The 18,369-nt window shown below is 46.5% G+C and overlaps 1 protein-coding gene across 1 annotated transcript in view; it reads right to left on the minus strand.

Moving 5' to 3' along the window:
- The window catches only part of LOC133133174 (FRAS1-related extracellular matrix protein 2-like), an 85,490-nt gene extending 71,933 nt beyond the window's left edge, over nt 1-13,557 (minus strand). Inside the window, exons 1-2 of the mRNA XM_061249239.1 lie at nt 8,577-13,557; nt 5,835-5,924 (exon numbers count right to left, since the gene is read on the minus strand). Coding sequence (XP_061105223.1) covers nt 5,835-5,924; nt 8,577-13,557 — 5,071 coding nt within the window. The remainder of the gene's footprint in view (nt 1-5,834; nt 5,925-8,576) is intronic.
- Nucleotides 13,558-18,369: the final 4,812 nt, after the last annotated feature.

An 18,369-nucleotide genomic window follows, 5' to 3' on the forward strand; every position in this document is an offset into this window, starting at 1 on the left:
CCCCTCTCTCTCTCTCTCGCGCTCTCTCTTCTTCCCCCTTGAGCTGTTTCTCAAAGGGAAAAGGATCCAGTACATTGGCTCTGACTCACACATCTCTTGACTAGCTTCTTACACTATTTGTGAAACACTGGCACTGTGGTGCTATCAGGGAGCACGTACTGAGATAGTGAACGAGTGAGTGAGAGAGTCAATGAGTAGCTGACTGAGTGAGTCAATGAGTGAGTCAGTGAGTGAGTTAGAGAGTGAATGAGTCAATGAGAGTGAGTAAATGAGTGTGTGAGTGAGTGAATAAGTGAGTGAGTGAGCGAGTGAATAAATATATGAGTAGGTGCATGAGTAAGTGAAGGAGTGAGTGAGTGAGTAAATGAGTCAATGTGTGAGTGAGTCAATAATTGTGTGAATGAGTCAATGAGTGCATGAGTGAGTCAATGAGTGCATGAGTGAGTGAGTCAATAAATTTGTGAAGGAGACAGCCACTTCAAGGCCAGCTCCTTACAGGCAAAGCCAAAAAAAAAAAGCTTCAATAGAGTATCAAGCCCTTAGAAGAGACGATCACTTGACTGACTGGAGGATACATTTTAAGAGATTCACCCGCCCCTCTCCTCCCCCCCCAGCCCCCACTCTGTAAGAACCACCACCACACTTTACACAACCCAGACAAACAAGCAGAATGTTCCTCAAAATACGAGGAGACAAGGTCGGCCCCACAAACGTGGCATCGCGGGAAGAAAAGAGAGCGTAATTGGCTTGCGGTTCGGAGACCAGAAGGAGCAGAGTGCTGTTTCCAGCACAGAAGCCCTTCCCACACAAACATCTCATGTTCCTTTGTTTAACAAGTCAACACGCTTTCTTTTTTCTGTTGTTGTTGTTGTTGTTTTTTTTTCTTTGACACTGAAGAACCAGCAGCATTCCCAGGTCGTACACAAGAACAACACAGAAGCGCTGCTATGTCTATAGGGTTTTATTTGTCTTCCTTAATTGAGAGACTCGGAGAATAAATACCACAGCTTAACCAGTTTCTTGCGTTGCCCTTAAACATAGTGGCAGAAAACCCACAACAGGACCGTCTGTGACTCCTGACGGACCCAGAACAGCCACAGGGTCAGCTGGTGTTTGCACTCCGCACTTAATGAATCAAACACAGCGGTGTGTTAAAGCGCGTTAGAGCACCTTAAGCGCGTTAAAGCACATTAGCAGCACTATACAGTAGGTATAGACACCTTCATCCCGGGTAAATCAGAGCATTAACACCTTGATTATTCCGTAATCCATTTATAGGCCTGGATTAGCACTGCGAGCAGCGAGGTAGAACATCTTACACTGGCTCTGACCCCCTCCGGGGAGTCACACATCCAGTCTGCCTGCACGCCTGTTCCTTTTCCTGTTTCAGCTCATTAGCAATCCAATTACACGCTGCCCGCCGAATGACTCTTCCTGGCGTTCCCGCACGCCGACGCCGGGAGTGGGTACGCTCTCGAAAAACACAACGCGTCAGGTTTTTTTAACACACACCTCCACGGACAGTGTAAGGGCAACGCGCTCTGCGCCACTTTCTACGCGGTCCGTGTTAAACGGACTCCCTGCGTAAGCGCATGAATTGTGTTTTCGTAACGCGAAGGCAGCCACGTTGATACGAAGTGTGTTAACACAAAAGTATGGGTGTGCCGTGTTAACGCAAAGGATGCGCTGACGTTTTTCTTGCTCAAATGAAAGGCTGGGAGTTCTAACTTCCACTTCTAGCTCCTAGAAGGAACATTTAAGGGGTTGGAGTGTCCTTCAAGTGGTGGACCTCGATTGATTTGCAGGTCAGGAACAAGGGAAATAGGCAGTGTGAGACAGTCCCGTTTCTTTAAAACTATCCATGAGCAAAAGACCGGCAGCCTGGTGCTTTGTGAGAGGCCTAGGCACCATATGAAACAAAATGGCTGGCAATAACACTTAACAGCGAGAAACGTTTTCATCTCTGCAAACTGAGTGTGTGAAGAACAGACGTAGTGTTTGTGTTTAAACCGAAATTAAGGACAAATGTCGGCCGAATCCCAGACAGCATTTGATTCACGGTTTGATTGACAGATCTAGGCTAGCCTTGCCTCCCAGTGGGGGGGACTTACTTCATTGAAGATTTTTTTTTTTTTATATGATGTAATATATAGTAATTGATACCAAATTCATAGGAAGAATGTTTTCATTGTAGCCTACATAGTGTACAGTAAAAAAATAAAATCAAAACTGATTTAAATCTCATATATTAGGCCTACTCTATGTTTTGCTGGTGGTGCATTACAATGACCAGCTATGATTGACATAGGCACAATACTAGCCTTTAATTAGACTTCTAGCAGAGAGGGCTCAGATATGAAATCCTCCTTAATGAAAGAATACACGGGCAAAAAGGCGTCTGCCAGGTCCTAGAAGCGTGCTTTGTAAGAAGCCTATTTATAATAAAACCGCCAACTTTCAATCTAAGCAACTAACCCACGTCATATCACAGAGACAATCACTTCACATCAAGGTCTCCGAGTTACTGAAACGTCTCACTGCGCTGCTGTCAATTAACACGGATATCACAACCGACGAGCTTCTTCGCTAGTCTTTCATCTGACATTTTTTGTTCAGAAAATTCCAGATCGGCGTTCTCCTCCACTGGGGTCGTCTCTGATAATAAGAAAATGCTAGAAGTTGCAGAAAGTGAATGCACACAGTCAAAAAAATAAAAAAATAAAAAATACTGCTCGAATTTTAAAAGTGCAGCCGTACTTTTTTTCGAGCCCCGATCACCAAATAGCCTAACAGTCAGCCTATTACTTTTTTGGTCAGTGCGTTTAAATTGTTTGGTTAAATCATTAACAATGTGAATATCTTTCTGAAGGTATGGCCCCCTGTCTAATACAGACACGTTACAGAGTCGGGAACCATCCGTTAACAGATAAGTGTAAAGGGTTGCGATCGCTTCACAACATCCTCGCCAGCTCCCAAATGAATTCATTTCAAAGTAAAAGTACATCTTTTCATCCCCGGTTTCCCCCAAAAAACGCTTTCTGAAAATCAAAATAACAAGAAAATGTAGGTCTGCCCTTCAGCATGGCTGTCATTACGTAGGCTACAAACATTGGTTGGTGTAGCCTAGTCATACTTTGAAATTTCACAGCCTCGTCAAAAACGTATGAGAAGGCTACAGGTCCGGACCAAGTATCTAGAATCTGATAACAACACTGAATTCAACAAACAACCATAAACATATGCTGTAGGCCATGCGATACACAGTAGGCCTATATAATACGCATATTAAATAGAAAACACTTGGCTATCAATCTTTTATCTTAAAAAAAGAAAAGAAAACTGCGTTGTACTGTAGCCTATTGCGTTCACTTTCGTAATGAAATATAAAAATGCTTATTTCAGATTCAGAAGCAAATCCAGTCAAGAGTAAATGAAGGGAACACATTAAAATGTGGGAAAAACGCCATCAGCGACGTCTCAGATCAGAAGCTTCGCCTTAAACCAAAAAGAGAGAGAGTTTCACTGACTCTTTAAATCCGCCAATTAGCTCCACTTCTCCAGAATATAAAGGCTCTGAAAAGCCTGAAATGGCCTGCTGAACTTGCAAATTAAACATGGGGGACGAGTCATCCATAACGCTAAAGCAGTGGAACTGACGTGTATTACGGGACTTTTCTGTTTGACTCTGCTACCCCATGGGCTGCGCTTCTCTTACACGTAAATGCCACAAGCATCGTATGAGCACGCACATCATACCAAACGCTCGAGCACAGGGTCTAAATGGAGGGAAATGTCAGCCGTACCTAAAAGTCAGGTCCGTTTTAATCTCGCTGAATTCAAGAAATCTGCGGCATGCCCACGGAGAGGGTGAACGAGGGGTTCACTTTTGCAGAAGAGGGGGCAGACCTCCCCCCGCGGTACCGTAGATAAGTGCTGGTCTCCCATGCAGCGCTTGGGGCTGCTTGTGACCACTGGCATCGCTCACTATATCCTTCATGAACCCAGGCACCAAATGACGCGCGCCAATGTTATCGCAATTTTCTCATTTTTCATAGCAACGTTCTCTTCACGTAACTCGCAACGCGTAAACACGATCATATAGTTCGCAAAGATAGCAAGTCAGAAGTTAATGTTGTATGCTGGAACAATGCAGGCGACGCCGTTAGCAACACGTAAATGGCTCGTGTTCGTGCTGAAACCAGTCTAGTTATGTCCGCCAGGATAATTTCCTGTAACGCACCTTGATGTGGACAAAGTGACAGACACATCAAATGTCACCATGGCAATATAAAAAAAATCATAATAATAATAAAAATAATAATAATAATAATAATAATAATAATAATAATAATAATAATAATAATTGCTGTAATCGATCCCATAAGCCAAGCCAGAACAAAGCGCAAAGCCGTTGCCTTGCTGGTACAGGGAACACCGTTGATCATCGGACATTTTTATCAGGAACATCCATGAGATTGCTTTCATTGGCAGCAAGAGATAACAACCAGTCATGGGGAAACAAAGGATTAACAGAACGGTAAATAAACAGGTGGCTACAGCCAGCTGGTTTTCCTGTAACCAAGTGTTCAAGCGTCATCTCTTCAATCCGAAAGCCCCTGTAATATTGCAATTAATTATCAGCGTTACCGCCAGGAGAAACTGCTACATGGGGCTGGAGGCTCTAATTACTTGCTTTCTCGCCCCAGCAGGCCCGGCATATCAAATATTCCTCCACAGAGAGTGGGCCTTTCAACCTCTTAGCCTGAAGGCCATGCCGTGTATATCAGGGAATGACAATTTAATACTAATACGGGACTTCCTGTGGAGAAAACCACTTCCTGAAATAAGGGCTAATTGGACAATGTCTGTCCATTGCCTTAAGAAGATAACATATGAATGCTCCTGTGCATGCATGCTCTCTCTCTCTCTTACATACGCACACACACACACACACACACACAAGCAATATAAATGTACAGGCACACACACACACCCTCAGCCACAAATCCACACACATAAACACATACCTGCAAACATTATCTCATTCACTCTCATTCCACAGTTCTTGCTGAGAGCAGCAAATGCATTTCGGTCTTTCTGAAATGGATGGCTAAATAATGCAGTTCATCCACTTCTGTTTATACAGACACATTCAACAGTAGGTGTGTGCTGTATCTTTCTTATAAAATATATCTAGGTATACATTAACCTTGAAGACATCAAGGAACCCGAAGATTCTTGAGTGACAGAGAGATCTCTCCGTTCAAAGCAGACCCAGGGAAAATAGCTAAGCTTTCTTCTAGCAGAACTTCAAGGTGGTACCTTTTAAGTCTTATTTTGTGTGTTGCCGTATCTTTGATTATCAACGGAAAAAAAAAGAGATCTATTTTAACACTCTGCTGTTCACATTTTTATCCACTTTAAACAAAAAACCCTTTTCAGAAGGAATTGCATAGACAAAGCAAGTCGCCCATAGCCATATTCCACGTCATGTTAATAAATCATTAGGGTTTTCATCTCCAGAACTTTTAGTACTGTATAGCCAAGAGTCTACTATTTTCTCCGAAATCTGCCACATTGAAAGGGTCACGTAATAGTGCTTTCTCTCACACGAAAACAACGGGTCTGAAGTATCTTTTTAATGTGTCACATCTTTAAATCTTGTGATTTGTCTCACTCGTATCCATGAAAATATAATTCTCTGGGGAGAAAATCCGACTGTATATATCACTGTAAAAGGGGGTACCACAGTATGGAATGCGCAGAAAAACAAAGGCGATGCAGTTGTAATTGCAGACTTGGGAAATCGTCTTAACATCAGGAAATTAACTTACCGTTGTCCTCGACAGAAAACTGAAACACATCCATGGTGGCATTGTCCCCGTTGTCCAGCACGTAGCAGATCTTCATATCATCAATGTCAGCTAAAAAAGAGGAAACATACTCATTAATTTCATACTAAAATCGTTTATTGGGAATCAGGGGTGTACAATAAAGACATTTCTATAAGCACCGGCTACAGCCAGAGACTGCCAGTGTATCCTAAATATTTTACTGTGTCATACTCTAAAACTAAAACAAAGGTTATTGGTTGAAACAAAAACCAGCATGCAGACTGGCCCTGCTCCCCTGTTTTAAATGAACTGTATGGTGTTCATTATACACTCAGTGAGCACATTAGTAGGTATTTATTAGACTTATTTTTTAGACTCATTGATCTTCTGCAGCTGTAGCCTATCCCCTTAGAGGTTTGATGTGTTGTGTGTTCAGAGACGCTCTTCTGCATACCACTGTTGTATTGCGTGGTTATTTGTGTTATTGTCACCTTCTTGTCAGCTTTGACCAGTCTGCCCCTTCTCCTCTTGACCTCTCTCATTAACAAGGCATTTTTTATTTCTACTATTCTACTGTTCTACTGCTGGGTGAAAGTGGTGATAGAGGCCTTTTCAAAGTCCCCCCTCTGCAATCACACATTCAATTTTGATACACAAATAAATGATTAATCTGTCTGTTAATGCATCAATATTCATTCAGTCCCAAACACAGCCTATTAATTAAGTAATGTTTGAAGTCCTTCATGTGCAAACAAGCTATAATGTAGTGCATACAATACACTTGGGAAACAGTAATTATTAACACGACACTGTGACATAGACGTGAAAAGAATTTATCGCTCAAATAACAGACAACCGGTCACATAATGACAGACAGGAACGTTTAGAGTGGACGCAGATTCCATAAGTGGCGCTAGTCTGACAGCTGTATCCTGCCTTTACAAAAACGGTGCAATCCAGTGGTTTTTTATTTTATTTGTTTAAATTCCCAGGACCTGGAGGAATAACCGTCAGAGGCACTGTGATGGGGCTTAGGGCTATTCCAAGGGCTCAGAATGACAGGGGACCTCAAAAATGATGAGAACAGGATTGTCTGGGGTTGTGGGGTCAAATGTCCAATCTTTTCATTCATGGGACCCAAAATCCCTGATGATGCCCTCATAACAAGTCACCTATAGGGCTCTGTTGAACACCTGAACAGGTAACTAGGAGGCTGCAGATCTGAACACTCCGTAGGAGTACTACTGCTGCTGAGAGAAATAAGCTGAGCAATAGGTGAGAATGTTTGCAAAGTTGCTGATATCTCCCAATCTATACTGCACACAAGAGACAGTTTTTTTTACCTACTGTCTGTATCAGACCAGGGTCAAATACATATTTGAAATACTTCCATGACATTCAGCAACACTTGTAACTAACCAAAGTTGACAGTCATATGAAAAATAAAACTTTTGCTCGGATGTAAATGAAGCTATTCAGTAATCTGAAGGAATTTTATCTGTAACTAAAAGGTTAAAAGTACTTTGAATTATTATGTCTGGACTGTATGTGACTCGTCACACGGAATTGGTCAGGGGCTTGGGAGGGAAACCCCTCTTGCGTTCACCTCCTCCGCAAACGGTGCTTGTATTTAAAGCCTCCCTTCTCACAGATTCCTCAGACCTAGCCCGGGGCACAGTGAGTGAAGCAGGCATGTGTGTTATAAACCCTCAGAGGGACTCTACTGTTCCACTGTTTCCCACTATGCTGAGACACCCACGCATGTGAAGTTAGCCCCCTTGAAATGTAAAAGTTGCTGCAATGGAGCGGGAAAGTTACAACATTGACAAAATAGATTCCTCCAACATTTTGTGTTGGCTGAGTGTCATGGCTAATGCTGTCAACAAGTTATGCACGGGCTGAAGTGTAGATAACGCTAGCAGGCGACACACACTAAGGATGGGCTGCTATGTTTTGGCTTGGGTTGTATTTCTCCATTGGATAAGTGGATTCGTTTTGGTCTATCTCCCTCTTCCTCTGCCTCTCTCTTCACAACTCCACTCAACTCCCATGACACTAATTAACTGACAGTTTTCAGCAAAACACTGCTATTTCCCTGCATCATTAACAGGGCTGCCAAATAAATTAGTAAATTAATAAGTTACTGAACGCCTGTTACTCTGAACAATGCAAGTAATTACACACAGGCAGCTGGCAATGCAGTGAAAGCTTTGATAGGTTCAAATGAGATCTGATCTTCACAATGTCTCTAGCCTCTTTCTACCTGGAGACATTTTTGCCATCCAAAAATAAAAAAGCTCATATTTATATATTAATTAAATTATACAGTTTTTATGTAATTTTATATCAGAATTCTAAGAAGTATTTCTGAAGGCAACAAACAATCATGAAACAGGTCACAAAGCAAGAAGTGCAAGTCACATTATCTGTTGTTCCATTAAGACATCCAATTATGAGTGCAGGCTTAAGCTAACACGGTGACAGCAACTCAATACCTCTCCCATTTGCAAAGGTTAATAAGCAGCTCCTTAAAATATTCAGTGCAGTTCATGTCTCCTTATTATAAAAATAAAACTACACTGCTCTTTGTTGAAAAACAGAACTAATTATAAGGTAGCGCTGTGTGGTAAAACCTCACTTTAAAACCCTAAAGCATACTTTCTTCCCCCCCCCCCCCCAAAAAGCTTATGCAAATCAATTTCAAAAACGGCAAAAATAGGAAATGTGTTTTTTTCTTATTACCTTGGGAGAAAGTGTTGACGCTGTTATTTCCTTTGCCCAGGTTGATGAGGTAGCCGTGCTCGGGCTCCAGCGTTATCCTGAAGACGAGGGAGACTTGGGTGCTGTCCCTGTCCTCCGCCTTCAGCGCCTTGCTGGTGATCATGTACCCCAGGTCGCCCGTCGGCAGGCCCCTCAGGGTCGGGGCGCCCTTGTTGACCACGATCTGCGGGACGCCGTTGTCGACGGAGACGACGGTGATCTTCATCATCTGCGGCTGGCGCGTCTCGAACACGGTGTCGGGGAACACGTAGAAGTCGGTGTGCGTGCCGTCGGTGACGGTGAAGGAGAAGCTGTCCTGGGTGGACTCGGTGCCGTCGTGCTTGTAGCTGATCATGTTGTCGTCCAGGTCCTGCTTGGTGAAGGAGGCCACGGGCCGGCTGCCGTTGAAGAGGAGGCGGCCGTGGACGGGCACCTGCGTGACGGTGAACTTCAGCAGGCGGTCGGCGGAGTCCTGGTCCTCCGCCGTCAGCTCGAAGGGCGTGATCAGCTTGTTCTGCCCCTCGGTCACCACCAGGCCGTGGACCGTGACCACGGGCTTCTTGTTGTCGACGTCGACGATGGACACCCGGAAGGTGCGGAAAACCGGGTTGTAGCCGTCGGTGACCTCAAACTCGAAGCTGTCCATCTTCACCTCGTCGTCGGAGGTGTGGATGTAGTAGATTTTGCTCCCGGCCAGCTGCATCTGGGTGAAGGACACAATGGGCATCCCGGGCGTGTCCGTGCACTCCAGATGGCCCCTCACAGGGGCCCTGGTGATGGTGAAGACCAGGTTCTCGTCCGGGCTGTTTAGGTCAGTGGTGCTAAGCAGGTCAGTGGTGAGGGTCACCCTCCCGCCCTCTTTGAGAGAGACCCCTTTGCTGACCACATCGGGGAACACCATGTCGATGCCGCCCACGGTGATGTAGAAGTACCTGTCAATGAGGGGGTTGCTGCCGTCAGTGATGTCGAACTTCACCAGGTCGCGGATGCCCTCCTGTCCGCTGTGAATGTAGGCGATGAGGTCCTCGTTCACTTGGCTCTGTGTGAAATTCATGCCCACGGTGATGTTTTCCACCAGCCCCGACGGTGTCTTCCTTTGCAGGAGGCCCTGACTGGGCCCATATCTAATTATGTAAGTTAGCTGGTCATCCTCTGAGTCTAAGTCAGTGGCTTTTAGGACCTTTCCACTTATAGTCTTTGTCTCACCAATCTCAATTTCCAGACCATCGTTGATAGCCATCCTTGGAGTTTCATCGTCAACTGGGATTATCATGATGATGATGGTTTCCTCTGCAGTAAATTTTCCATCAGTGAGAATAACGTCAAAGCTGTCTTCTGTCGTCTCTGAGTCGTCATGCTCGTAGACGATGCTGGAAGCCTCTTTGATCTGATCAAGGGTGAAATTATTCACTGGAACCGAGCCCGTGGTTAACTGGTTTAGGATGTAACCGTGTTTGGGCAGCTTGGTGATGATAAACGTCAGCTCGTCGGAAGGGATGTCCGCATCTGCGCCGTTCAAAATCGGCGTGTCGATGACAACGTTCATTCCTTCCATCACCACAAACTCCCTGATGAAGATCTCAGGCTTTTCGTCGTTGGCAGGACGGATTACAATGGGGAAGAAGTGCTTCTCGGAGAAGTTGATGCCGTCAGAGCACCTGAACGTGAGCCTGTCCTCCACCGGCTCCACCCCTTTGTGGATGCTCTGCACGTAATTTATGTGACTGTCTCTGATGTCCTTAATGGTGAAAGCACTGATCGCTGTCCCCGAGCGTGACTTCTCTGAGCCGGGGGCGGGAGAGCTGTTCTCCACGTACCCGGAGCTGGGCTGTACGATGATCGTGCACAGGATATCGTCATTGGGTGTGTCCAAGTCCTCCGCACTTATGCGGCTGATATCGATAACGTTCTTCTCCCCTTCCACGACCACAAACTGAGGGCCCACAGTCACCACTGGGGCTTGACTATCGACGGGGAGGACCGTGACTTCAACGCGGACACCCTTCACTTTGTTTCCGCCGACAGTCCACTCGTCAGACATGTCTGTGAGAGTCAGGTTGAAGTAGTCCAGCTTCGTGGCTAAGCCGATCTCCCCGCTTGTGTGGGCGTACACTACCAGCCCGTTGATGATGTCACCTTGGGTAAACCTATCGGAGGGCACACCATTCACCAGGATCTCCCCCATGACCGGGGGATCTTCAACGATGAAGGTCAGCATGAGGTCGTCCGTGTCCTCGTCCTTGCCTTGGAGGACGCTGGGGGTGATCTCGGTCGCGGCGTTTTCCAGGACGTCGATGTGCGACCCGATGGTGCCGGGTGGCAGGCTGATGGTCGGCGTCTCGTCGTCCACCGGCTTCACGGCGACCTTGACCGTGACCGTCACGACATGGACGCCGTCGCTGACGTCCAACAGGAAGGCGTCGCCGGTGGATTCACCCCCGTCATGCATGTAGGAGATCTTACCGCTGGCGATGTCGTCCAGGTTGAACGTGTCCCCTTTGGTCAGGTCGGCGAAGGAGTATTGGACCTGCCCGTGAAGCGGAAGCTGGCTCAGAGCGAAGGAAATCTGTGCGCTGTCAGTGTCGGGGTCAGTGGTGTCCAGTTCTGAACTCGTCATGATGTGAGACCCCCGTTCAAAAACGGTGAAGCCAGTGTTGGTAATCTGCGGGGGTTTGTTGTCCACCGGTTTCAGGAATATGGTGAAGGTGCCCTCCACGCTGTTTCCGGCGTTGTCCTCGACGGTGTAGCGAAATTGCACCACGTGGGCGGTGATGCCCAACTCCAGGTCGGGCGGACTGTACGCGATTTTGTGATGGTTGACTTGCGCTTGGGTGAACTCGGCGACCTCGGTGTCGGGGCTTTCCGTCAGAACGATCGAGCCGAGCACGACGGGGCTGTTCTCGTCCGTGTCGGTCGGCGGCCGGATGACGGTGTACTTCAGGTCGCGGTCCTCCGAGTCGAGGTCGGTGTAGCGCAGGAAGTGTTTGCGGAAGTGCGTCAGCTGGTACTCGTGCACCGCCATGTGCAGCGTGGTGCCGGGGAAGAGCTCGGGCGGAACGTCGTCGATGGGGAGCACCTTGACGACAAAGACGCTTTCCTCCGATTGGTTGGGCGGGTCGTTGTCGTCCTGAACCCGGAACGCGAACTGGTCCGTCACGACGTCAGTGATGTGGGGCCCTGTGTGGCGGTAAAACAGCTTCCTGTCCGTGATGTCCTGCTGGAGCCACTCCGTCACTACCTTCTCATACATCTGATCGTTGGTGTCGAACTTCCACGAGGAGGGGTCCTCCGGGGCCTCAGACTGCCGCAGCAGGACCTCCCCGATGGCGGAAAGCGGCGGCTCGACCGTGAACTTAATGGTGGAGTCTTCCGAGTCGATGTCGGCGGCGCTGAGCATCAGGGGCGAAACGGGGATCATCTGGTTCTTGAACAAGACCAGCCCGGTGTTGGCGTTTATGATGGGAGGCTCGTCGTCGGTGGGCACCACGGTGATGGGGAACAGGAACTCCACCTCGTTCTTGCCGTCCGTCATGCGGAAGACGATGTTGTCGCTGTAGGTGTCGCTGCCGTCGTGCTGGTAGATGACGACGCCGGCGTCCAGGTCGGCGGTGGTGAAGAACTTCCGCCCGGAGCCCAGGACCGTGAGCTCGCCGTGCCGGAGGCCGTCGATCACCGCCAGCCGGACGTCGCCCAGGTTGTCCTCGTCGCCGATCTGCAGGTTGTTTCCGCTGAACAGGGGCCTGGACTGGCCCTCGTACAGCAGCTGCCCCGTGTTCCGGGTCACGACGGGGGCCAGCGAGTTCATGGGCTTCACCACGATCATGAAGGCGAACGGGTCGGAGACGGCGCCGTCCATGTCCACCACCTCGAACTCGATCTGGAAAATCCTCTCGGCGTCCGAGTCCTCGGAGGGGGGCTTGTAGGCTATTTTCAGATCCTTCAGGTCCCCCTGATAAAAGGACGTGATGGGCAGATTCTTGTCGTCAGTGCTCACGATGTACCCCTCCTCGAAGGACAGGGGGGAGGTGATGTTGAAGATTAAATCGTCAGGGTCTGACTCCGTGTCCTCCGCCCCCAGCATGTCAGGAGTTATGGCGGTCATGACAAACTGGTCGACCTCCACCATCATCATTGCCACAAAACTCGGCTTAGGGGCCGTGTTCTCCTCGCCTTCCCTGATCCGCACCATGATCTGGAAAAGCTCGTGTTTGAGCAGGTTGCCCTCCTTGTCCTGTAATTCCACAATCATCGGAACATAATCCCTGTTCGGAGACTTGAGGGTGAACGTGTGCTGGTAGCGAAAACCTGACTTCAGGAACTCGTCGCAATCTATTGATTTTCCCAGTCTGGCTTCATCAATGAGCCTTCCGTATCTTGGCAATAAACTGCCACTGGCCAAAGATGTTACCTTGCACTGCTGTGAATTTCTGTCGAAGGTGAACTCCAAAATCTTTTTGTCAATAGGATTACTATTGCCCAGCAGTTTTTCCACCGTGAGTGGCATATTTTTAGTTAACACCTCCAACTGTGTGAAAACAACTTCGACTTCTATCATGAAAGGAATAATGACCGTGTCGGTTTGAGTGTCATACCTGAGTTGCAACTTCACTCTGTCTTTTGAAGGGCTCCTCGCGCCGAAATGTGAATACTTCACGTCGTTGGGACCGAAATCGCAGGGAAACTTTTTGGGAGAAAGCAACCCCGGTCTCTGTGACAGCGGGTCGTTGTCAAGAACGGTTATGCTGCATCTGTCTCCCGGCTGGACTTGGATAACTAAATCGTTTATCGGATCAATATAGACTGACCTCCCGAACGGCACGTGTATTCCGTTGTTGGCCACCAATATCGCATCCTCTGAAAGTTCCGATCTGAGGGCGTACGATAACCCATAGCTGTCCAACGCTTGCGCCGATGCGCTGCCTGTCAAAGACGCCGCGAGGAAGAGAAGTCTGTAAAAAAGCATCGCGGTTGCGGGTGCAGTCCTGTGTGGCTTCAGGAGCGCGCCTCTTGCCATGTAAACCGTGGTGTGAGTGAAGAGCCGCCACACAGATGCGAATACAGTCCAGCAAAGCGGAGAAAAGTTAACAGTAAACAGCCTTCGTGCAGAAACATCCCACGTACACTCTCCTGCGGGTCTCACGGCATTCTCCAAAGCAGCTGCACGTACTGCGTTATAAACTCCAGGCACTTGGGAACGTGCAGTAAGCAAATCACGCCCACTTCTGCAGGCGATTGGAGGATATTTTACGGTGGAATGCGTTTGTCAGGTTGTAAATGGAGGTGGGTGATGTCAGTCCTAGGATGAGAGAGATAGCGAAGGGGACCATGAGGTGAATAACTTTTTTAATGTGAAGATATCAGTGATAAAAACGATAACAACGCGTCCCCGAAATTAAATGCAATACGCACTTCACGGGGAGATTTAAAGCCACCCGTACCAATTCAAACACTATCCTTTACTGAAGTATTCTCAAGAGTGCCATGCGCTTCTATTTTGTTCAATTAATGGTATACATGAATACACGACTTTCGTGGAAATTGGTAAGCAAAAGCTTTTTTTCACATGTATTCGCCTAAAGTGACTCATACAAGACAGGCTACTTGAGTTTGAAAAATGGTCCATTGAGTGCTGTTTGTGTTCAACCGTTGCATCTTAATTCCTGAATATGCACATCGTTTTTTAGTTTTTTTTAAACAATGTTTTATATGCTTTCAGTTTAACAAGTGCATCTTTGTGGTGACACTGTGAACGCAGCATTCCAAGTAGATATTTTGGCTCCCTCTATTGGTGCAGCGGGTGTAATGACGTGGGCACCAGTTTTCGTACGGATTATATACAAGGCAATGGAGGGAAGTCATCTAATACTATTCCCCTAGCCCACATTTAAGAGATATTGCATTTCTTGTTGAAACGTTAAAGATAACATTGAAACGTGCCATCGACCGGTTCGTGTTTCATTTTTAGTCTAAAACCGTGTGAGACTACTGTGAACCTCACAATGGAACGGCTTGTTCGTGGAACCCGTTCACTGGGAACTGATTAACTCTAGGCTTTATATTTCGTGATTGCCAAGGGCCTCCGCGGATGGACGAGCTGTAAACGTATAAACCACGCCAAATGAGCTTGCGTCCTGTAGTTAAATGCATTTTCTCTGGCTTTTATACATATCAAAGCCCAATCCGGAATGTATTATTATACATAATTCTTATATTTCAGAGTTACTGTGAGTTCATGCCTGAAGCAGATGGCGATGATCATGTTGATGATGGTGATGATGAGGAAGACGAAGAAATAAAAACAGAAAGACAAAACTAGACAATGCCGTCTGGTCCGTTGCCTTTCCTGAGAAAGCAGCACGAGCAATAAAGGGCGGGGGTTGGCTAAAACTGCATGAGAGTGTATAGCCTACAGTAAAAACGTACACATACTCAGGTTGAATTAAGAGAAATAGATTAATGCATGACTTTACTCATCAGATGTCATTACGTTTGTGTTGATTATGGCCATCACGCTTTTTACAGACGTAATTCAGTTCATGGTTCATTGCTTTCATGGTGTCTGGGACCTTTCTTACGGGTCACTTGCTTGGATGTAACATTCGTAGTTTAGGTGTATATAGCTACATCTAATAGTACGTGTATCTATACAGACGTTCTGTATGCCGCAGCTTGTCTGAGGTACAACATCAATAATTGCAAATAATGTCTACAGTTATTAGGCTATTTATTTGTGTAGAAGTTACACGCCGAGACCGGTAGCTTTTGAATTGATAACAAGCTCCCGTCAGTAGCCGATATGAATCATCAAAGATCTGATACAGCTGTTAAATAATAAATGATGCATTGATTGTGGCAACTCCAGGTAAATATAACTCTCAGATCTTAAGAGGTGAAATGGGCAACACCAGTGATTCGTTCGGTATTGAGTCGGTTGCTAGCCAACAGTTCTTTCGCTTTCTCCACGCGAATCTAAACCTGTAAATAGCCGTTTTCTTTCTTTCTCCGGCCTGTTCGGGGGACTGAGGAGAACGAGGGAGAGAGTGCTTTAAGGTGAAACGCTGGCCTCTGGGAACCCATTTTGACCACTCGACATTCTCTTCGAGGAAATAACAGGGTTGAGAGACCTCTAATTGAACAGGTCCCATGAATCAGACTGACATCCCACGCGCAAAATTACAGATGCCAGTTTGCTTGTTCAGATTGATTCAAACGGCAATCTCCTGCAAGACTTTAGTGTCTAACAGTGGCAGAAAAGATGTGGATAGTAGGCCTATTTTGTACTATTCAGGGGTGTATGATCAAATGTTCTTTCCTTTGCAGATTTGTAAGAGCAGAGAGGACAAATGTTCCATGCCACAGTTGAATTTGAACACACATACTTACTGTAAGTGCAGATAACGGTCCCTTATTGGCTCAATAAAATAAATTATGTTTACCTGCTTCCACCGATCTAGGCATTCTTGGACGAGGCCTTTCCATGTGTTTTTTACAAGGTCAGCTCTAAGGTCAGTGCAACACTTACTCACTGCAAACCAACACGCAGTGACCACGAAAGCCACAGGCCAAATGCTAGCAGGTCCGGAAAAAATAGTTGAAATGCCGACAGCCAGTGCCCCGAAAAGTGCTTTATGGCCGTTTTGATTCGGAGCCACAGACGCCGCTAATTTCTAGAGCTGCCATTGTCGACAGAAGTTTATTGCAGCCATACATTTTGTCGGGCGCTTTTCATGGGAGGACCACCAAGCGCTTGCGGTGGTCTCTGGTGCCTAATCTTTCGTTGTACTTGCACATGTTAGGATGTCTTTGATGCCGTGTAAAACGCTATCCGTCCATAAACTGTAGCATATCGCGAGCGAACGGACCTTGGACCAAATACATGTGTGACGTTGTCCAGTCCTTGATAAATTCTGACGACTCCCTGCTAATTTTTAAATAAAGTAATATGAGATTTGTTTTTGTTCTGAATGTTAGTGAAAAGATACATTTCTGGGGAAAATGTAAGTCATTTCAGGATTTTTACTCGCATATTTAAAATAGTGATTTTCCATAGGTCTGCCGGGGAGCAACTGTCCAACTCTATTCTACTTGGAGAATATAAATATATATATTTTAAAATGTAAATGAGCTTTGCGGGGTTTGGGTGCTTTTAATGGGATTTTGGCAGTTTTGATGTTTGGTAACCTAACATGAAAGGCAACGTGGGTGTTCAAAATCCTAAATTTAACCAAAGCTGGAAAAGTAGGCCTACAGTATATAATAATCCTTCAGAATTAACTGACACTTTGACACATCACATGTATAGCAGAACATTTCCCCGTTGTTCCAAGTTCTTACATAACCGGTTTATTCTTTATCTGAAAAAAAAAACCCATCTTATTCAAAATGACTTTCAACTGAAACTGTGGAAAAGGTGGGAATTGTTTTCAAGTAAATTTTCCAGGCTAGTTTTATCATTTCTTCACATCAGTGACTGTAGTAGAGTCGTTCTTAAACTCGGTTTCATTTTTGTTACGGCCAATCTATTACTCAGTTATGGATTTTGAACAAAAGTTTAAGTTCGTCTCAATTCGTTTCTTAACGCCATGCACGTGTGGGTCATCGTCATTTGCTTTGTCATTTCATTCGAATGGTTTTCTGACAGGCGTCCAGACGTTCGCCTATCGATTCACCTCTTTAATTTGATCGGATAATATTTCTCCGTTTCTTTTTACTTCGGTCCACTTTCCGCATTTGGGAGCATTCTGGGTGCAGTTATCCGCCGACTCAGTGATCCTGCTTCATGATCCGCACCAGGCCCCCCCCCCCCCCCGAAGCAAGCGATCGCTTTTAAGTTTAGCTTCTTATATTGTGTGGCTTGTTGCTCACATCATCCCGTGATTGAATCATCTCTTCCCATCAGTCTGAGGGGGTTTCTTCATTCACCAATGCCCCCACCCCCCCCATGGGAAATGGGAGGATAAGCCTCGGAGGGGTGACCTCGCACCGCGGCAAGGTCACTCGGTGTCTGTCTTAACGGCGCGAGATGAAGACGGAGAGGCGAGGTTTCGGGCTCCTGGGACGACCAATCATTTCCCCCCTAATGTCTGGGTCCTTTGCCTGGGCCTGTACGGCTGCTTTCCGTTCAGGCGACGGGATTCCCTCCCGGAATTCTGCTTTCAGAAGTCAGGACAGCGCTTCTCAAACTCCTCTCCGAGGAGGGCCGTGTGTATGCGGGTGTTCATTCCAACCCATTAACGCTGCCTTAATCGATTCCAATTACTCACTCAGCCGTATGCATTCAGCTGCATTAAAGCACAGAATATAACCAACAGTTGTTTTTTTTAGACAACATGGAGAACACATTTCACTTTACGTACATTATGTGCAAACCTACGGCCCTTATTCAGCGAATAATTTAACTGATTATATAATCAATATCTGAGGCCGGAATGAAAACCAGCGGACACACAGCCCTCCATGGGGCTTGAGTTTGAGGCCACTGAGTTATGAGGTGATTGGATGTGATATGGGAGATGTAGTCCATTCCACAGTGTTCTGACACCATTCCCCGGGAGTCACATTTTAAACACTTTTAGTCTTGTCCATCGTAACTCTAATCTGCGTAAAGTGTACAACTCATCTGTGTAAATGTCTCTTGACTTTCCCCCCCACATACAGTTGATTGACGCAGCTGGATGCTAACTGGAGTCATTGATGAAGCACCGTGCTCTAGGGCGCAATAGCAGCACCTCCCCCACCGGGGGATTGAGCCCATAACCTGTTGAGTTACAAGTCC

Source organism: Conger conger, chromosome 7, assembly GCF_963514075.1.
Source record: "Conger conger chromosome 7, fConCon1.1, whole genome shotgun sequence".
NCBI classification, from domain to species: domain Eukaryota; kingdom Metazoa; phylum Chordata; class Actinopteri; order Anguilliformes; family Congridae; genus Conger; species Conger conger.